General features: G+C 33.5%; 1 protein-coding gene across 1 annotated transcript in view; it reads right to left on the bottom strand.

The window, feature by feature from the left end:
- The window catches only part of LOC138701880 (serine/threonine-protein kinase/endoribonuclease IRE1-like), a 38,280-nt gene extending 15,998 nt beyond the window's left edge, over positions 1-22,282 (bottom strand). The window contains exons 1-11 of the mRNA XM_069829220.1: positions 21,844-22,282; positions 17,566-17,686; positions 16,046-16,088; positions 13,539-13,684; positions 12,711-12,839; positions 11,668-11,775; positions 10,576-10,813; positions 8,932-9,233; positions 8,035-8,414; positions 4,434-4,618; positions 2,237-2,523 (exon numbers count right to left, since the gene is read on the bottom strand). Of these exons, the coding sequence (XP_069685321.1) occupies positions 2,237-2,523; positions 4,434-4,618; positions 8,035-8,414; positions 8,932-9,233; positions 10,576-10,813; positions 11,668-11,775; positions 12,711-12,839; positions 13,539-13,684; positions 16,046-16,088; positions 17,566-17,686; positions 21,844-21,927 (2,023 nt within the window). The 5' untranslated portion in view covers positions 21,928-22,282. The remainder of the gene's footprint in view (positions 1-2,236; positions 2,524-4,433; positions 4,619-8,034; positions 8,415-8,931; positions 9,234-10,575; positions 10,814-11,667; positions 11,776-12,710; positions 12,840-13,538; positions 13,685-16,045; positions 16,089-17,565; positions 17,687-21,843) is intronic.
- Between the last annotated feature and the right edge of the window lie 637 nt (positions 22,283-22,919).

Below are 22,919 nucleotides of genomic sequence, written 5' to 3'. Positions count from 1 at the left end.
TGAGGTTATTACTTATGATTAATGGAACAATGGTTGAATGCCAAGAGGGAAAAGAGTACCCTGTAAAAACCTGCCATAAAACAGCATTTCATCAAAACTTTTGAACATGTCCATACACACTTCATTTAAATGTTTTAATTTAAGAATTTCTCCCAATTCACTATCTTTTTTTTTTCTCAGAAAATGTTTCACAATTATGATCTCGTCAAACAATCGAGATTCAACAATATTTGATCTGGTAGCAGTTTGCTTCATAATATGAACTGTTTTAAGTGCTTCATAATATGAACTGTTTTAAGAACATTGTAAGCATTGTGTCACGTCCAATGTTGCCAGTGCAGCAAATTCCAATGTGACCAACAGTGGTAAAGACTGTTTTTATAACAAAATAACAGCTGATATTTTCAGTTTCATTTTTTTCAAGTTTTTGTATGATTCATTAGGTGTATCCGTGGTACAAATGCAAATGTTGAAAGATTGTTCTCCATCATGAACTCAATTTGGACTGATGAGGAAAACAAGTTGCATATAAAGACAGTAAAATCAATGCTTATTTTGGAATAATTTATATGTTATGACGTAATGCTTCAAAAAAAAATTTTACAGGAAATTCTTTCATCAGAAAAATATTGTAGGAGTGACTGAATTATAGCAGTGTACTATAATGAGAACTTATTTTGTAAGGAGTACATTTTATATTAATTTTGTCAAATTCATCTTGATTACACACTTTTAACATTTGTGTCAAGAATTTTATTATATTAACAACTTTCTATTGTAAAAGAAATCTAAATGGTAAATGACTTAGTTCCCTAGTTTCGACTTCATGTTAGTCATCCTCAAAACTAGTGAGATCCTTGCTTCTTTCAGTTTCTTCAATTGTTAACTGAGGGATGCGTTTGTGTGTGGTAGTGTGGAGGCAAATAGGGCGTGTTCTGAAATTTGTTTATTGAGTATGTGTTGTGGGTGTTCTTTGTGTGTTATTTTTAAGTACTTTTCAATAATAGTATTTAATTTAATTTAATTGTATTATTTTAAAATTTTTGAAGACATCATGAATAAGCGCAATGGAAAATGTACACCAAATCTCAATTTTTAAAATCAGTGTTGAGTGTCCTGCATTTTTTTCTGAAGTTTCTGGAACTTGTAGTTATGGGATATGTACATCACACTTTGAATGTTCAGTAGATTGTGAAAATAAGGGAGGGGGAAATAAAAGTTAATCAGTATTTATTTAGTATTTATTTATTTATTTAACCTGGTAGAGATAAGGCCGTCAGGCCTTCTCTGCTCCTCTACCAGGAGATTACAACTATAATATGAAGAATAAAGTTACAATTAATATTAAATTTACAATTACAATAAAAATTAAAGTACGACAAGATTACCTGATTAATGAAAGCTAGACATTTTATCATAGAATTTAAGAACAAAGAATATTTTTGTATTTACTGAATTACAAATTAAACCTAGAATAACAAAATTCTATAGTGATGAAATTACCGGATATTGAAATATTTTGTGATATATTAAGAGAACTATTTACAAGAAACCATGTCTGAACGAATCTCAATTACTGACCAAGTGCCTAGTAAGTTTGCGTTTGAATTGAGTTTTATTTCAACAGTCCCTGATGCTAGCAGGTAACGAATTCCAGAGTCTTGGCAGGGCTATTGTGAAAGAGGATGAATATGAGGAGGTGTGATGGGATGGTATTGTTAGTATTGTTTCATGGCAAGAGCGTGTGTTCAGATTGTGGTGGGAAGAAAGGTAAGTGAAGCGAGAAGACAGGTACGAAGGAATAGAAGAGTTCAAGATTTCGAAGAGAAGGAGAAGTGAATGTAAATTTCTTTTCTTATCTAGTTTAAGCCAACCTATTGTTTCCAGGGATGGAGTAATATGATCATATTTACGAACATTGCTTACAAAACGTACACACAAATTATGTCTCATTATGAGGAGATAATGTAAAAGAAAGAGTTGTTTGGGTAGGAGTGTGAATGTTTGAAACTAAAAACATAAATGCACAAGCAACATGATTCATGATGTTCAAATCTTGAGTTGAATGACTTGACACAAAGATACATGAACTACATCAGTTTTCCTCTCTAACAGCCTTAGGGGAGAATCACTGAGCTTGTTGTGTTCTGAAACTATTTTTAAGACACTGCTGCTCTAGTCTGTGAGTGAAGAGTAAGTAAGTGTTTATTAAAAATAATTAATACTGTTAACTTACCAATATCCAATGAATGAAGATGCTCCAATCCAGCTGTAGCCTGATGCAGAATCTCAAGTGGACTTAAAGTGGTGCATTCAAACTTTCTCTCAACATAATCTTGAAGGGTAGCAGCACATAGCTCAAGAGCAATATAGCGGAACTGTTTATCCTGTTCCATACAAAAATACCGTACAACATTTCCATGTTCATCTGACTCTCGAAGCAAATCCACTTCCCTGTCTGCAAATGTGAAACATTCTGGAAGCAGACGTTTCACAGCTACTGCTCTGTTATCAAACATTCCCCTGGAAAAGAAACAAAAATTATTATTTTATAACATATTCCAACATTCTTGTCAGTGCATCCTTTCAAAATTGGAATTTATACATTGCTAAAATGTATTCTCTGCAGAGAAGAAGATTCAAATATAAACTCGCAGCAAATACTGAACTACAAAGCTATCAACATTTCAGATAAAAGGAAAGAGTTGAACGTTCTAGCATCAGATGGCTGGATAGCACTGAACAAGATCAGAAAATAGTGGGAATACAGGAGTGGAAAAGGAAGACAGACGATAAGAATAAATGGAGGTGCATTGTGGGCAGATAAGGGATGATGACGATGTCGACGATCACGATGATGATGATGATGATGATGCTTCAAAATAATGATTTCGACATTTTCGCGGAAATATGTTTTCAGTGGTTTTGGGTATACCGTCTGTCTGTGTACAGTGGTATTCAGTCTCTACAGATAAATTTACCAGGGGACGATGAACATAACACACTATTCTTAGCAAGGAATTAATGGATCTTACTTTCGGAAGTGATGTTCTGTATTGGGTGGAATAAACTGAAACAAATGAAATTGTGAATCTTGTATTGTGAATATTTTGTTAAGAGAAACTTATCCACTCCCCCACTCCTTTCTTCCTCACTCCATCACCCTTCTCCTCTTACCCTCACCCACTTAACATTCATATCAATTTAAATTGTAAAACAATATTTGAAGCTATTACTATATGCATACAATTCATGTCAATTTCTGCAAAATTAATTGAATATGCTTATTTAAACATACACAATGTATACAAAATAAAGACAAATATCTTACTTTTGCGATAATAAAAAAAAGCATTTAGTGTTAAAATCAGAAAAGTTCGTATTCTTATTTGGGTGCGTATTAAATTACATTATTTATGAACGTCTTCTGAATAACAGTTCAAAAAAATGAACTATAAATAGTACTCATCTGAATCTGATTAGTGTAATATATTACTAGTCAGTGATGTATGCAATGGAGTGGGAAAAGAACTGGCCACTCTACCCCATTATCTCCTGGCTTAGTTGACTCATAAGTTATGTCTTGTTGGTGTCACTTATGAGGTTAAAATCTATCTTCTAACAGTTGACTAAACAACAACAAATAGTACTATCATTACAGTGTTAAAGAACTGAACTGAATGGTTGCAAAACTCGTTTTAAACTGTCGTCCTTGATGCTTTAGTAGACAAAGGGCCAAACTGAAATAAACCAGATGCATGTACAGTGCATAATTCTTGTGAAAATGCAAAATCTCAGTTTCAAGTAATAAAAAGGACTATGTTCTGACTCCAACAAGCAAATTGAAAAACCCAAGTGTACAGTTGTTGGTCCAATGTATAATAATATTACACCATGGAATAGAGTTAGCAATGTGTCAATTATTGAAGGGTTCCATATAGTGCTGTTTGTAATAAAACGGATGACAATAACGATGTTATTTTTATTTCATTTTTTTTTTTAGATTACCATTCTAAAGAAGAATCTAGTTCCAGTTTAGAAGATGAGGCAATAGGAGGAGGAGGAGGAGGAGGAGGAGGAGGAGGAGGAGGAGGAGGAGGAGGAGGAGGAGAAGAAGAAGAAAAGATGACGATGATAGACTGGGAGTGATAACCAGGAGAGAATGTTGCTGAAGACTGGAAATGAGAACTTGAAAACAACTTTTAATTTGTAAGTTTTCTCATCCTATTCATTCTATAACATTTTTAGAGTCTGTTGTATTATAATGAGATATTTTTATTATCCCATGTAGAACATCTGAAAACCCAGGATCATATTATATTCAGGCTCATACTAGATTCAGACTGATAGGGTATTTTAGTAAACATTACTCCGAACAAATTAAGAAATTTCTTTCTAGTCGTCAAAACTAATGAGAAGTCTGAACTACTCACTTAAACACGAATGTTCCTTCACATCCATTGCCTAATATTTCATTTGTGTTGAAAGTAATTTTTCCAACTTGTACATTTCCACCACCAACATCTTCTGCTAATGCAGTTATTGCCAGATTACGACCACCTGAACTTGATCTATTACTGGATCTCGAACCTTGTGAAAGTTGCTGGAATTCTCGTACCTTGAAAGTAAAAAATAAATAATTACAGTAATAAATACAATACAAGACATCAATGCTAAATTTTTCTCTAACATTATAAAACATTTCAGATGGAAATACATTCATAGTGGAACCACAAACAACTGAACATAAATAAGACAACCAAAAATAATATTACAGTTCTATCCAACTATAGTTCATATACAACATCTTTAAAGCAGATGTAAACAATATGCTTGCAAACACAGTTCAGAATATGGTAATGCAGTAGTAGGAATTTGTTGCCGAGTTAAAGTGTAAATATGTTGTTGTCGTTGTTTTCCAATGCCAGGCGTTTGACAATAAAGTCATTTGACCTCTTGCACTTCAATATTTTTCAAAGATATTATCATGGCCAGCCACTGAAGCATAGATTTTGAGGTGTTCCGAATCCATTTCTTGGTTTGAGTTGCACAATGGGCAGTTAGGGGACTGATATATTCCAATTCTATGCAGGTGTTTGGCCAAACAATCATGGCCTGTTGCCAATCTAAATGCAGCTACAGACGATTTTCGTGGTAAATCGGTAATTAACTGTGGATTTTGATGCAGAGAGTTCCATTTTTTCCCTTGGGATTGTGTTACCATATTTTGTTTGTTGAAGTCTAAGTATGTAGATTTAATAAATCTTTTCACAGAGTAATATGTAGATTTAGTAACAGGTCTGTAAGTAGCAGTGCTGCCCTTCTTTGCTAAAGCATCCACATTCTCGTTTGCCAGGATTCCACAATGGGATGGTATCCATTGGAATACAATTCTTTTATTGAGTGATATTAATTGAGAGAGCATTTTAGTTATTTCTGCTGTTTGAGATGAAGGTGTGTGTTTAGAGACTATTGATAGAATAGCTGCTTTGGAGTCTGACAATATAACTGCATTTTTAAATTTACTGATGTGGCATAGAAGATTCCTGAGACTTTCACTTATAGCAATGATTTCTCCATCAAAACTTGTTGTTCCATACCCAAGAGATCTATAAAGTGAGAAGAGACAGCACGTAACACCTCCACCGGCACCTTGTTCTCTGGAGATCAAGGATCCGTCAGTGTATAAATGAAGCCAGTTTTGTGGAGGGTATCTAATATTAATTGTCTCTAAAGACAATTGTTTTAATATTTCAGTGTTTACTTCTGATTTCAGTATTTCTTCTGTTAAATTTAGATTATATTCCATATTTAATAGAGTTAAAGGGTTTGGTTTAATTTCTAGGTTTTCTTTTAAATTCGGGATATTGATTTTCTGTTTTAATTCTTGAACAATGGATATGAAACTTTTTTGAGTTTTCAATCTACAGAGAGGACTGTATGAATGCCAATTGTTTCCTGGTAGTCTAATAAGTTTTTCATATTGAATCAGTGCTTTTTCTTCTATTGTCATTTTGATGCTGTTAATATTAGTGAGGAATCTCATAGAATCTATTGGAGTTGTGTTTTGATTCCACCAGTAATGAGTCTGAGAGCTTGGTTTTGAACATATTCTATTTCCTTTATGAAAGGTGAAGTAATTAAAATTTCTCCGCAGTATGTCAGCACTGGCTGTATAAACATTTTGTATGTAGTGTTCAAAGTATTCCTAGAGCATCCCCATTTCTTTCCTGCTAGTCTTTTTAGAAGGGAGAATCTTTTACGAGCTTCTTCAGAAATGTATTTCAAATAGTTGCTCCATGTTAACTTACTATCGAAAATAACTCAAAGATATTTGGATTCATAAGTCCTAGGAAGGTGTTGGCCATTGTATTGGATATTGAATTCTCTTTCTTTTTTACCAAGTGAAAATATTTGGTAGTTACTTTTGCTTAAATTGAGTGTCATCAAATTTGATGTATTCCATTCAAATATTTAAACCCTTAAATTAAAGTGTAAATATAAGTTGAAAGAGAAGTACTGGTATAGGCTGACCAGATTTTTTATGGTCCAGCAGGGGACATCGGAAATTTCAAGAAAAACCACAAACACTTATCTAGTCACTATCCGTTGAAATGTTGCAGAAATTACATGTAACAGCAGATACAATTATATAACTTTGCATACTAAATTTGTACAGTACCTTAACTTTTTTAATTAAATGAATAGACACACATAACTCTTACACATAATTATGGCCACTAAGAATTCATTTCAGTACTGATGCATGCATAAGTCTTTCACATAATATTGTATACACTGAACACACATTTTACAAGTACTAGTCTGAAGAATATATCTTTTTAAGGATCTGTTCATTCCCATACAGCTTCACACTAAGTTCTTCACATGAGAAATGAAAGTTTGTTTTCACTTATAACAAAGCTGTTTCAATTTTCATTCTTGACTTTTCATCAGTCCAGATTGAGTTCATTGTGGAGAATAGTCTTTCAACTGACTAATTACTGACTGCAAGACACATGATTAATGACAATATTTTGAGAAAATTTTCAAATAAAATATAATTTTTTTTTTAATGTTGAAAAACATCACACCAATTTTCAACTGTTGGTTTGTCACTAAACTTCTCATTTTTTGAACTACTTAAAAATGGATGCTGCAGCAGTTCTAACATTTCCGCACAATGCGAATGAAGACAAAGATGGTATTTCTTCTTAAAGAGTACAGAATATCGCATTCTGTGCCTACTGGTTCTTCTGTCTCATAGTGAAAACTGTTCACAAATGTGCATCAATCGCAGCAGTTTCATTATGATACTTAAATATCCACGTGTAAAATATCATTGAAACAAAATCAAAACTTCTGGGGACAAAAATGGGGACATTTGTTCCCCGGGGACAGCAACTCAAAACCGGGGACTGTCCCCGGAAATCGGGGAGGTCTGGTCAGCCTATACTGGTATCTATACTGTAATTGTTTAAATAAAATAGTCTTGAACTTGTCAAAATGATCGCGTTTTGGCTGTAAAAAAACAATAACCTACATACAGCACAATTATTTTCGAGTACAGGTAATAAAAAAAAAACAGTGGATTTCTGGCGGAGATCTGCAAAAGTATGAAGGAAGGACAAAATAAGGAATACTGTTATAAGATAAAAAGTGAAAGTGCAAGGATCACTTGTAAACTATATCAGAACAAAACAATTAAGATAGTTTGGTCATATGAAGATTATAACAGAAGGTAATTGCCGAAGAATGTATATAAATGGATTCTAATGGGGAAAAGGAAGAGAGGAAGACAAAAACTGACATGGACACAAGGAATAATTAAAACAATGAGAGAAAGGGGATTGAAAGATGGGACATGGAGAATAGAGAAGGATGGAGAAAGGCTATAGAATCCTGAAAATAAGTGCAGGACGATGTCCTAGGACATTGTAAGACCTGATGATAATAAAATAAAAAACCATATATAAAATTAGGTTGTTTCACCTTTGTATGTAGTAGGAGCCACACGCATCAAATTTCACTTACCTGAGCATTGAAGTACCAAAACATGGCAAATATGCAACCAACAAGTATAATGAGTAATAACTTAAGACCTTTATTCTCTTGCTGATTCAGCCATAATTTGGCAGATCCGTATGAAAAGCTGACAAAATTTTTTGAGAAATAAAAGGTCAGTTTCTCCCAAGATCCTTCCATTTCATCATCTGTTTGTATGCCAATTGAACTCTGTTTTCTTGCTTCATTTTCTTCAGCATTATCTCTTTCAACAGATTCAGCCTTTTCAGTTCTTTCAAAATTTGTTTCATTATCATCAACAATAAGGCTTTCTGGAGATGCAATTACTTTATCTGACCTTCCAGTAATTTGAAGAAAAGATTTACTGTAATCTGGTACTTTGTAGTAACCTGTAACAAATTTTAAAATATATAATATGAGCTATGCAGATAAATATATATTTTTATCCAATGACAGACACTTGACTTCGTGTCATTCACCTAAGACAGGAGTGAAGAACTCTAATTGAAGAGGTGGATTCCTAACTGACAGTCCAAATGACAAAAATTGATAGAATAAATTTGACACCCTTAGATACTTTGAAAAAAACATGTTATATCATCTTCCAAAATCTGCATTTTTTTTTAGTGCAATCAAAAGACAGCTACCATACTGCTGCTGTAGCACATGCATTCTCCAGCTGTTCCTATATTCCTATAATTTTATTCAAAATTATAACCCAAAAAATATTTAAGTACCTAAATTTTATTTTTGAAACGAAATGTCACTATAAATAATTATTAAATTATTTTGATAATCAACACAGTTCTGTAAAATGAATTAAGTGTTAATCACAGCTCCACTGTATTCTTTTGACCATTACAATGTTTGAATTGTGAGTCACATATTGAAATAAATATTGCATACCTAGAAGAATTGTCGGTGTAGTAATTTCATTTTTCTCCTTTGGCAAACTCTGAAATGTCAGTGGAATGTCAACATGGTTTGCAGACTGTGATAACCTCACATTATGACCAGGCAAAGGCAATCCTGAACTACTGCTACTGCTACGGTAGTTTGTTGATGATTCTTCTGTTGCCTGTAGATGAGATGGGCCTTCTAGCAGCAAGAGGCCAGTCTGTGCTGGGCCTATTGTTACTGTATTCTGATCAACCAGAGATGGAAGTGCATAAAGTCCGTAAAGATGTTCCCCAACATACAATGTTGGACTGTGAATCAAAATTAATCAGTACCAGGTTAATTTTCATTCTGTATTTCAATTAATACGCTAATTTATTATGTATATTTGTGATTGTTTCAGCAAATAAATTTCTATCGAATAATTACAGATATGAAACGTAACTCGAAATTATAGCCTCATCATTTTAGAAGGAAAAATGATAGAACAAGTAAACAATTTTAATTATTTAGGCTGCAGTGTATCATACGTTAAAAATGACAATGTAATAAAAAAGATGAATAAATTTAACTACATATGTAGAACAATAAAAAGAAACCTCAAACACACTAGGAAAGAAACGAAATTAAAATTTTATAAAGTAATGGCAGTGTCCATGTTACTATAGAGCTCGGAATGTTGGACATTAAGAAAAAGTGAAGAGAGGAAAATAGTGGTCGCAGAAATGAGATTCCTAAGGAGTATAGCTGGCTACACTTTGTTAGACAAAAGGAGAAATGATGACATAAGAAAAGAATTAGGCATTTTAAAACTAATAGAGAAGATACATCAATATAGAACCAAGTGGAGGGAACATGTGGAAAGAATGGAAGAATACCGCATTCCAAAACTGCTATTAGATTACAGACCAACAGGCAAAAGAAACATTGGCAGACGAAAGAAAAGATGGACTCAACAAATGTTTAATGCATGAGACTGGAACAAGCCTTTAAAGGCTTAGACGACGATGACGAGAATGATGAAAGTTACATATTGTCCCAAAAGTAAAAAGATGAAAACTCTAAACTTTGCAGTGTATTTGAAACGCCTCGTATCTAACCTTAAATACTGGGAATTTCAATCAATAGTAGAATATAATTTTAAATACAATGAAATAAAAGAAGGTACTGAAAATATTTATATATGCTGCATTGGATTTCGAAAAACATACAATTCCAATACACATCTCTTCCTCTTTGTATGCTGACAGTTGACTGAAAAATCTGTATACAGAATTCTTTCATCTTGACACCCATTACAACTTTTTCATTGCACATACATTAAAAAATGTTACATATAAAACTGTCGTCTTTATAAGCGAGACATACTATTCAATATGCACTCTAGATTAAACATTCATAAATACTAAAACACTTCAAATAAAAGCTGTATTAAAAACTACAGATTTCTAATTTTCAGCATTACGTTGCTAAATTCATTCCATTGAAAGTTCGTTCAGTTGTGTAATCTGATTAATACTATTATCAGCACTAGTACCATGTTAAATGCAATGAATGGTGTCATATTCATGAAAAAGGACGTTTCACATTTTTATTCTATCATTATCAAGTCACTATTATTCCATATTCTGTACAGTACATGTTCATACTCACTATAATTTCATGTTATCACTGATTCTGATTTGATCTGTAGATGATGTAAATTGTGTCACCAGGTGATCTAATGTCTCCTCTGCTACACTTGTGAAAGGTACAGACACAAGACCTTCTTTCTCAAGCATGTACATAGCAATAACTGGAGATCCGTAATTTTGTTCCCATAGAAAGGTACCTATTCTACGGTCCAGACTTAAAGTACGGCCTGTTGAACTGGCAGTAAAATGAACAAATTCTGAAAAATAAACAAGTTAAATTGATGCAAACAATTTTTTTTTTTTCAGAAATGTTATTCACATTGTTATAAAGTACAATCAATAACTATCTCAGGAAGTTATAATGTATGTAAACAAAATTCCTCTAAAATATGGGTTGTCCTGAAGGACAAAGCATACCAAATATATAAGTATTAATAAATGCGTACAATTTTATGAAAATATTTTCGTGAGAAATATAATTGTTATTATTGTGTTATTAATTTACTTTATATATGTGATTTCTTAGAAGATAGATTTAATATTTTAGAGCTATTAAAGAAACAGTCTTGGCCAAAGAGGATTCAAGATTGACCTCTTTGCAGAAATTAATACATTTTTTTGTAATCATGCCTCTAGCGCCCACTAATAACCCAATAATTTCAATAGTTCGTAACTTATACATATGTAAATAATAAAGAACAGTTGGACCATAAATTTGATTCTTCTCATTGTTGACATCTTCCGGTTGAACTTCAGTCCCATTTCCTTAGCAGAAACACAAAATGCATTTATGATCCATTTTATGTAAAAAGATAAGTGGGAAGATCAACTACACAATGGCTTAATGATGTGGAAAATAACCTGAAAATCCTGAAGTCAATGAAGAAGAAAGCCCAGGAAAGTATCCAATGGACGAAGATCGTCTTGGCCTAACTAGACTGTTGCACAGGAGGAGGAGGAGAACTAAAATCTTAACCAACTTTCCAATGTAATCTGAACAGTTATTAACTCCAAACTCCACTCTCGTATATCCAACTAATAAATACTGGTACGTACTGTTATTTTTGTGAGTTCTTCAGTTATTATTGTTATATAATGAAAGGTAACATACCATAATTATTCAGCCTTTCAGCATCCATAACACTTGATGAATAGTCATAAAATGTAACATTCCACCTCCTTTCTTTCTGTTTGCTGTCAAACATCATTATGTTGTATTCTGCAAGAACGAAAAATGAACATACATTGACAGCATAATACAAGCAGAAACATCCTGTGATATCATCAAAGATAGCCACGTAGATCATATAGCTAGTGTGTGTCAATAGCCAGTACAAGGCACCCAACAAACACATCAACCAGACTGTGAATTGCACTCTATAATTAAGCTGCGATTTGTTTACGGCGATCATCATCAGGCGCACATCGCTGGCGATTGTCACCTGGAGTTGCTAGCAGTTAAAATGAATTCGCATGGTTTCCTTACAGCGATGATCGCCAACGTAGATCATTGGACACGATGCAGATCGCTGGAGGTTGCTTCTGAAGCAAATTCAGGATGCACATCGCTGCATATATGTTCAATAATAATCGATATTTAGAGAAGGCCATGTAGAAATATTGAATCGAGTTATGGTAGCAAAACAAATGAGAATTGACAGCGATGTACACTGATAAAGAAACCACTTCCTGACGATCATCGCCAGCGTTTATAATCGCCAGCGACGTGCGTCCGTAAACAAACCGTAGCTTTACTGCTAATGTAAATTTTTTACGTGCAGCAAAGTGATAATATACAAAACACTCAACTCCAATTCCTTTGTAAGAAGAGTTGTAGTACGATTTGTATCATTTCTGAAAATTCAGACTTCAGACAGGTACGAACATGTAAATCTCTTGTTGCAGAATATGTTAAATAATTGCATTCCTACATAGTCATGCAATGACTTTTAACTCTGCATGGTTATCAGTAACACATAAGGATGACATATTGTGATGTGCTTCACATTTATGCATACAGATTATATCTATTATAATATTATGATAAACTCTCATTCTCATTTAGAAAGTGTAAGCTATAAATATAAGAAGGCTGGAACTAGGAATCTTGTTAAACATAAAATTATGTTACAAATAATCTTATCAAATACTTACCTGTCCGTCCTATAAATATAGCATCAGATGAATCAAGGGGACATGTTTTATCCGCCTTATCAAAACTCAAAATCTCTTGCTTAACTCCTGTGTCTGGATCCACAGCAAACCACGTGTCCATTTTTTTTCCTATGGAAAATATTGATCAAAGTTTCATGGAAATGTTAAATGTTATGTTTTATTTAACGATGCTCGCAACTGCAGAGGTTATATCAGCGTCGCCGGATGTGCCAGAATTTTGTCCTGCAGGAGTTCTTTTACATGCCAGTAAATCTACTGACATGAGCCTGTAGCATTTAAGCACACTTAATTGCCATTGACCTGGCCCAGGATCGAACCCGCAACCTTGGGCATAGAAGGCCAGCGCTATACCAACTCGCCAACCAGGTCGACAGTTTCACGGATAAAGTAAATCAATGGAAGATATGAAACTACTTTGCAAAACCAATATTTCAACAAATTATGATGAATTTGCTATGTTATGTTTCAGGATGAATAACAGCAGAATCTCAAAAATGATCCTCCGTTACAGACTCCCAGGTAAAAGATCAATACAACATTCTGCAAAAAGATGGATCGAGTCTGTAACAGGCCACATGGCCTAATACATGTTTGGAAGATGATGTTTCAGGTCAGTGGAAACTACATGCAATGTCTACTGAGTTTACCTTCGTGGGGAACACATCATAACAAACTTCTTAAATTAACTTTCATTGATACAATTAAGCCAGACAGCTTCAGTGAATTCAAAACCACAAAAACTACTGCACTATGCTTTCTTCTACCGATAATGTGTTATATTTATTCCTCATATGAAACTTAACATACCTGTATACAGAATGCCATCGCTGCTTCTGCAAGGTGACGATGCAACCAACTGTGGTATTGTAAAAGGCAACTTTTTAAGAGCTTCTCTGTCTGAGCTACCGAGCACATATAAGGAGCCATCTTTAGGATCTGGCAAGAACAAAGGACTGCAAAGACAAGAATTAAAACACTGAACTGTCAAAATCCTGTCATGAAATATGTATTAGCCACAGAAAAAAATGCATATTACTTACATTTTAAACTTCCGTTTTTCATTGGTTTTCGCACAACTCTATATACAATATTATGAATATTATCAATGAGGTGCATGAAGGAAAGGTATACAATCATATCAATTTCTCCTTACATCTGAATTTCACAAAGGCAAATAGATCTATATCTTTTTTGGTCAAAAAAGTTAGAATGGAAAGAATAAATGAAATAGCTAGAATTGAATGAGAAAAAAAATTGGATAAGAAAAAATTGTTTAGTGTTTTGAACAGTACTATCAATAAATAAAATAAAACATATATATATATATATATATATATTCAAAAGTTTTAAATATACTAGAATAATGGAAGATTTATATATGATAGCTGCACATGGCAGATTGAAACGTGAAGTATATCTTAGCCAAGTGAGCAAAGACTAATTGTAACAACATATTAAAATGTCACATCAACGGACGTATATACGTCATCCAACATCGCAAGATGAAGATTACATTTGTAATGTTTCTTCCCACCCATAAGCAGTGCTGACTTGATCAGACGCTATGGACAGTACTCTATAACAGAGTCGCCAGTATGAAAGGATGATTCCGAGCCTTTAGCGTGAGACAAACTCGATAGCTCAGTTGGTAGAGCGCCTGACCAGAGTACAGGAAGTCGCAGGTTCGAATCCCACTCGAGGTTGTGAAATTTTTCTTTCATACCATGGCATGATTGTGACTATAAAGTATTTAAATTCATCATATTAAAATGAGTTGAGCTTGCACAAAACTAGTCGCAAGTGCAAGATAAAACATCTTATATTAAATAGTTAAGTTTAGAAATTATATTAAAAATTATATATCTATATGTAAATTATAAATTATGTAATGTAAGGCTTCAATGATTATATGTATGTACTTATATTTTTCTTTTTTTGTCTGTGAACTATAATAAATATATCACTAACACATCTGAATTTCACTAAGGAATGATTTAAATTTTCTTACTGATATGGGATCATTATTTAATATGAAGATGAATTAGGGATTCAAAATCAAATAATCAAATTTTAGACGTCTAATATATTAATAGCAGAAAAGCAGTATGTTGTAATTTGGACCATTTCCTAGTACAGAATAAATGTATGTAGACAGAAATTATTAGATAAGAAGTCTACAAGAGAAACCAAGAAAGTTAAATATGACATAAAGAAACTGAAAGAAAAATATTACTAATTTATATAAAATGAGATAGAAGGATAAAACTGGAAGATATGAAGGAAAACATTAGTATACAGCAACTGAATTATTTGTCATAACAGAAACAGCAGATTTGATATTGGATAAGAATCTAGTTGAAAATAAAAAGAAATAGTTCTATGAGGAATGTTTTAAGGTATTTAAGGAAATGAATTTTGCGAAAGCTCTATTATTGAAGTTAAATCAATGGAAATTTTATGGGAGGTTTGAAAATGACAACAAAGGCTTCCAACTGAGAATGAACTTCTGTAAGGACAAGGAAGAGAATTTAATAGGACATAGTGAAGGAATCGAGAGAAGATCGATAGAATATTTTAGTGAATTACAAGAAAGCAGAAGTAAAGAGAGGGACGATCAAGGAGATAGCAATATAACTGAAAAGTGTAAACAACAAAGGTTGTAAGAGGCATTTTCATAATTTTTAAGTGGTTGTCAAAACAAGTTGTATATGTGAAGCCCAATAACCTACAAAAACCAAATGATGGCATTAGAAGTGGAAGTAGGCTCTAGTAAACGTATGCAATTACAGTTGTCACAAGTAGTGTATGTTTTGGATGGAGAAAAATGTCTCCTGAAAAATTTTGTTTTGTGCACTTACAACTTTCATTGTTTACACGCTTCAATTAGTCATAGAAGAGACTGAAGAGAATAATTCATGCCAACTGAAAATGAACATCTATAATTCAATCACTAAAGAACAATAAAACTCCAGGAGAAGATGGTATTACTGCAGAATTACTCAAAAATGATGCGAAAGACCTAATACTTAGGATTGTTAAATTAATTCAAAATATTTGGACTCATACGTAAGAAAGGAGGAAAAAAATATGTGAACATTACAGAGGAATAGCATTATTAGTTTATGAAGTCATATTCAAATTAATTGCCACGAGATATGATAATCGAAAACATTCTTTGAGAATATCAATGCAGGTTTTTAAAGGGAAATCCAGTCTGAAGCACAGAATCCTCCCCAAATAGATGTACTGTACCAATGTTACGACAATAAATTCAGTTGAAAATTAAAAGATACCAGTAATTGTTGAGTACTCACACTATAGCTTTAGTAGTATCCACAGGAACTTTTACAACAGGTTCTGGAAAAAGAAAGATCATAATTATAATGGAACATAAACTTTTAACGTTGAAATGTCTTTAATATAATTAAACACAACCGACATCTGTTACGTTTATACAGGGACATCATTTTATTTTTACAAACATTTTTAATATTAACCTGGCTATATCTTTGGATTAAAAGTCTAGAACCGGAAACACCGCTTGCTCCTCCTTCCAAGACTGGAGTTCGATGATACTGGCGTAAAATACAAATCATTTTACTAGGTATAGGAGGGAAGAAAAGTAGTTCATCCATTTATGTAAACTAGGAAATATCGCAATTTTGAGTTTAATAATTTTCATTAGGTTTTTGTTTAATCAAAATACAGTACTGTATTAACACTTAGTGTTTTTACTCATGAATTGAGCTATCCAGTCGGACGTATTAATTATGCAGTGTATATTGTACTGTTACAGCACATTAGCGTACAATACAGAGAATGAAGTTAAATTGAAAAATAATCATAATATGGATATTTAAACTCGTTTTTTTAAAATGGTGGTCGTTCATTTCGATACAGGCTTCAGTTCTTTAGTGCATACTATCGCACTATAGACTACTGTACCTAATTCCAATTACCAGTTTCGTCCTTTGTACGAGTAACTCATGTTGAAATAATTCTGTACCTACTCTATAAAAGAGTACCTTACATACTGTAAATTTAATCGTCACTTCTGCCAGATCCAAAAAGATAAAATTACTCAGAATTGCTACCTATTGTCCGTTCAAGTGGTTTTGTCGCAGGGTCGTAGAAAGGGGGAGGAGGAAATCACGTGACAGTTAATTACTTAACGAGGCCCTTTTACTTAAGTTATTTTAAACAGTTGTATAATATTACGTAGACGTCCAATTCCTAACAGAAATTAATGTTTTCAGAAAAGAGCTAAGACAGCCCAGCTACTAGACTTTACAGAGGGGCGAACAGAAACAGGTGGGGGAAACCAGGATGCGACGTAGGCAAACGGACGACAGTACCTGTGCGAAAATATGATTCAATATTGAAAGCTCTTTCGTCACTGGAAAACGTGAACATATTTCTGGAATGTACTATACTCACTAACTCAGTACTGCATACACGGCCTTGGCTCTGTGTGGAAAACGATTTTAAGCTTACTAGTAGAGGGGGTGGGAGTGAAGTACATTCAGAAACTCAGGTACAATAAAAATTGAAGTAAAAAGAAAATGATGTCCCTGTACTTCACTACAGCCATAATGTGAGTGACTGTTGTTAGTAATACATGTAAGTGTGTATTAATATTTGGATTTGGATTTAAAATTCTCGGTCTGCCTTCTCTCAAATTAGCTATACAGCTTATTATTGCGCGCGACACGCACCCACGCGCGCGCGGCACACACACACGCACACGCACGCACGCGCGCGTGCGCGAGAGAGAGAGAGAGAGAGAGAGAGAGAGAATTGGATCATGTATTGTTTTTAAAATAAGCTAATATACCATCTTTCAATTTCCATCTAATGTATCCAGTTTTCTGGCCAACCCCATACAAAGAACCATCCAAAGTTGACAACAAGAGCAACGGATCATCCCATTCTTGAACTGGATTTTTGTTAGAAGTCTGAAAATTAAAAATATCAATATAAATGGTACAGTACATTAGTAAAAATTGCATAAACTAAAGTACTATATAACTTATCATTGGTCCAGAAAAACAAACACTAAGTGCTAACAACAAATCATCATACTATCTGAAATTTTTAATCGAATTGGTCCATTCTGCTTCCATCCGAAATTGGTTCTTTCATTTCATTTCGGGGCATCAAAAATTCCTACATACTGCAAGCTAAAAATCAAGTAACTTACGGTTTGAAAATACTTTCCTTTCTCCTTGAAAGCAATTCCTTCAGTTTCTTCTGCAAATTTCTGTCATATTTGTTTTGAACATTCATTTCTTTTCTACAAAATTCTATTACGTTTTTATTGACATTAGTTTTCGAGAAGGATTAATTTCGATTCTTTGGACTGTATTGAAATTCCCTAGTTTGATGTATATGATCATAGATGTTCATTGTGGTTGACATTCAATCATTGTATAATATGATTACGATTAAAACTAATGACTTCACTATTAATATGAACATCTGTCACACCACGGCCCACAGACAGCAGACTTATGGTTTCAAGTTCACATGCCTCAGTAATGATCACTCGACCAGTATAGGGTAATACGTGATCAGCACAATAACCCTTTCCCAGCCATTAACACTGGCTTATGAAATCTGATTTCGCTATTTCCTGAAGCTCCCCAAATTCATCACGATGCTAGGTGAACATAGTCCCATACACTAAACGAGATTTCATGAGAAAATGTCTACCCCCATGAGGACTCGAACCAGCACTCATTCTGCATCATTAGTCCAAGACTTAGACCATGCAGGTTTAGTTCGGGACTTCGGTTAATGTAATTTTATGAATTAATATCGGTAGATTTAAACTATCTATCACAAAAAATATAGGCCTAATTTGGCTACATGTGTACAGTTCGATTCTATACAGTTTTACTTAGGGCTATTCCTTCCACAGAAATATTTGTTTTACATGCTAATTTTAAAGCAGATAACTACAAGAATTACCTCTGCTTACTATAGGCCTTATATTGTGGTACTGTTTTTTTCTTACAGAAGAGGGTCCAAAGGCTAGCATAGCAGCCTGGGACTTACTATGCTTAACTCCTATTTGTATACTGTTTACTATGTAGTCTATTTTACATTTTTGTATAACTTTTTGATTTGTTACATTTCAAAGCTACAATACTGATGTAAGATCTATGGAATAGAATAAACGAAATGAAAATGAAACTCTCAGATTAAGTAACAACTATGTTATATTACCTTAAGAATGATACAATATTGGTCATAGTCTCTATCCTGGTGTATTCTCTTACCAAAAGTATTCCATTATTTCGATAGACTACACAATTTATTATCACTCTGCTCTGCCGGTAATAGTAAAATGGTAACATGAAGTAAACTCCAGTTTATAAGTTTATTCCAAACAGAAGGATAATGGGCCTGATATTTACTTGTACTCCTCTTCATTCTTTGTGACATGTCGGTAACAAGCAGTGGCGTAAATAGAATTTTGTCAAGGAGGGACCATTATTAAAATTATCCTTGAAAAAGTTATGTATAATAGATTAGTTCGGTTTTTAGATTGCAATGGTGCACTATCAAATGCTCAATTTGGATTTCAAAAAGGCAAAGGAATTAATAACGCCATATTCACTTTCACGGAATTTATTCTAAATTCAAAAGACAACAAGAATCAAACAATTGGGCTATTCCTGGACCTGAGCAAAGCATTTGACACAGTTGACCACATGATACTGATCCAGAAACTACAATGGTTTGGCATAAGGGGGTTAGCTAAAAGTTGGTTTGTTTCTTACCTAAGTGCAAGGCAACAATTTGTTGAAATAGGCTCAATGAAATCATATCCCACTATCATGAAATGCGGGGTGCCCCAGGGTTCCATACTTGGCCCAATCCTATTTCTCCTATATATAAACGACCTTCCCTCAAGGATAACACAAGCTAAAACCGTTCTCTTTGCAGATGACACCAATATTGTTTTCAATGCTCTTGATAAAAATAATTTACAGGAGAAAATAAATGAAACCTCAAGACAACTAGAACAGTGGTTAGCTAGCAATAGACTAAAACTGAATGTCAGTAAAACCGTTTGTATGTATTTCAGTCAGAAACAACTACATGACTCCATTGAAATACTACTTAATAATACTGGAATAAAGGACGTCGATTGTAAACATTTTTAGGGATATGGATTGATTCCAACCTCACGTGGGAAAGTCATATTCAATTCTTAACTGATAAACTAAGTCGTTTGTGTTATGCTTTCCGTGTCCTAACCAATATAACTCCCAAGGAACTACTTAGAGCGGTTTACTTTGGCTATGTTCACTCTGTATTATCATATGGGATAATTATCTGGGGGTCGTCATCAAAACTTGCACAAGTGTTTAGACTGCAAAAGAGAATATTGAAAATTATAAAGAAAGTACCTATTCGCTCGGATAGTAAAAAAATATTCAAAGAGTTTGATATTTTGCCCCTACTTGTATTTACATTCTTGAAACAGTCTGTTTCATCCACCAAAATTATGATAGTTTTAAAATAAACTCTGATTATCACAGCTACAGCACAAGAACATGCACTAATTTACATTTTAATCATCATAGGTTATCCAAGAGTCTCAATAGCTTATCACATACAGGGATAAGACTTTACAACAAACTCCCTGTTGAAACTAAAGCCCTTAACTATGCTAGATTTAAAAAGTCAGTGAAACATATTTTACTTTTCCACATGCCTTTTACTGTCAATGAGTATCTTAGTTTAGCACTCCAAATTTAGCTTACAGTAGTTAGTATCTCCTTTTGTGTTTACTGCTCTTCTTTCCTGTCTGATTCATGTCTGGGGTGAGACTGCCCAAGAAGATAAGGAAACCAAGAACCTTGTACAAGTAATGGTCTGAAGAAAACTGTGGAGAATTGACTTCATTACTGAATGTGTTGATTGTATATTATTTGTATATTATTGTAGACATCTTGTATGTCGGAATAACATGTATGTAACCGCATATTTATTATGTATTCACTCTGACGATGCCATGAAATCATTGTATTTCCTAAGGCTAATAAATATCTACCTACCTACCTACCTATCTATCTATCTATTTACAATTTACATATCGGTATTTTAAATTTTATTATTATTATTATTATTATTATTATTATTATTATTATTATGATTATTATATGGTATATTTATTATTATTATTATTATTATTATTATTATTATTATTATTATTATTATTATTATAATACTAAAACATATTCATGAATATCCTTATAAAATCTTTGAAACGTAATTTTTTCACATCCATCCAATTTTTAACAAACAAGAAGTTAAATTTCATATTGTGTCGACTTGATTTTATTACAAGGTCGGTACTGAGTGGCAGGTCTCTCTATAATAAAGATAGCATTGTTATAATTCGAATGTACCACAGCACCAAACACAGGGATTATGTTGAAGGAGGGGTAGGAGGATTATGCCTTATGTCAATGTAGATTTTGTTACTCTGACAGTGAAAAATTAAAGAAGGAAGAACGATTACATACATACATGGTGTTCTGCCAATGTCAGGTCTTTCACTGAAAACCCAGTATTCTCCAATCTTCCCATGGATAAAAAAAATACTCTAATCTAAATATACCGATTTTTTTTTAAGTTGAAGGGGGGGGGGGAGTTCAAACTCGGTAACCTCCAATTGCGTACACCCCTGGTGACAAGTAGCCCAGTGTCATTGACAAGGTTACAGGTTATGTAGAATGTGATGAGGAGATAGATTAACCACAAGTAGTCCCAATGTAGTCAAAGTGATAAGAGTTTCATGACGAGATAAATTAGGTAGTGACAAGTACACTCACTGTCAGTGCTGAGGTTAGGTAGTGTTTGATGAGGAGGAAGGTTAGTGACAAGTACGTTCAGCCCCATTAACTTTTCTAACACAAACACTTCATGAGGCTGAAGAAAACAGAAACAACTTCAAGAAATATGTCTTACCACTTTGAATTTCAACTTCAAAAATCTTATTACATGAAAGATAATATATATTCAGGTTCTCTTAGTGCTCTATAGTTGGTTTTATAAATTACATAGGCCCTACACGTACACATTCCACAACAATTACCTGTGTGATAGAACCATCATTTGAGGCTGTCAGTGGTAATACAATAAGTAGAACTAAAAATTGTATTTTCGTAATGTGTATCATAATGTCATTTCAACTTATAGACCAAAAACGAATGTGAAATATATTCTTTTTGCACTTCATAAATTCACAAACAATTATGTCTAAGCTTGACATATATATAAACAATCGTGCGAGGATTAAAAAATATTTTAATAAAAATTCAATAGTCATTACAAAACTATGAACTTCTCGTTCAAGAAAACCACCAGCTTCTCAACTAATAAAATCAAATCCCAAAGTTTATAAACACTCAGCTATCCTTTTATTTTGCACACGTATAATTCTTGCATCATTCACTATTCACAATCATCAGCAACGAACTATCGGAAAGTTGACAAGCCCCTTAGCTACTCCAATAGGCCGATTTGTGTGGTCATCTGGTCAAACCACTGATATATAAGAACATACACGGATTACACGGAGTACAGGTGGATTTGGTGATCTATGGTAAATGGTATTGGTACGACTGGTTGGCGGAGCGTCATTTGTGTCACGACGTGCCATAAGGAAGATTAATTGTGTAATTTGTTTTAATTTATATTACTAAATACAAGGATTACAGATATTCCAAGCATATTAGAGTGTTAAGGAAGTTTTCTAGTGTCAGGTACTCGTTACATAAGCAGTTAAGTTAGCAATTGTTGGATATACATAAAATATGTATATTTTCCCTGAACCAAAAATATATTACAAACTGACTAAAATCACGTCTAATAACAAACTATTAAAATTCCTTTCAGAAAGTAACCACTGTGTAAACACAAAAACGACTTATGTAATGAATACCGAATACTTTACTTGTTTTTTTGGAAGATTGGACATGACAGTTATGCGGCCGAGCTTGGTACTACAGTGCTATGTTGCCAATATGGACTACCATGCTGCCAGCTGATGGAAGCTATATAGCAATTGACGTTAAGATGGCTGACGTTAAAACATTCATTGACAATTGACGCTAAGGTAAGAAAACAATACAAAAATCGACAGAGAATCAAACACGAAACGCACCAATG

Source organism: Periplaneta americana, chromosome 6, assembly GCF_040183065.1.
Source record: "Periplaneta americana isolate PAMFEO1 chromosome 6, P.americana_PAMFEO1_priV1, whole genome shotgun sequence".
In the NCBI taxonomy this organism is placed as follows: domain Eukaryota; kingdom Metazoa; phylum Arthropoda; class Insecta; order Blattodea; family Blattidae; genus Periplaneta; species Periplaneta americana.
This window is presented reverse-complemented; position numbering and strand designations above follow the sequence as displayed.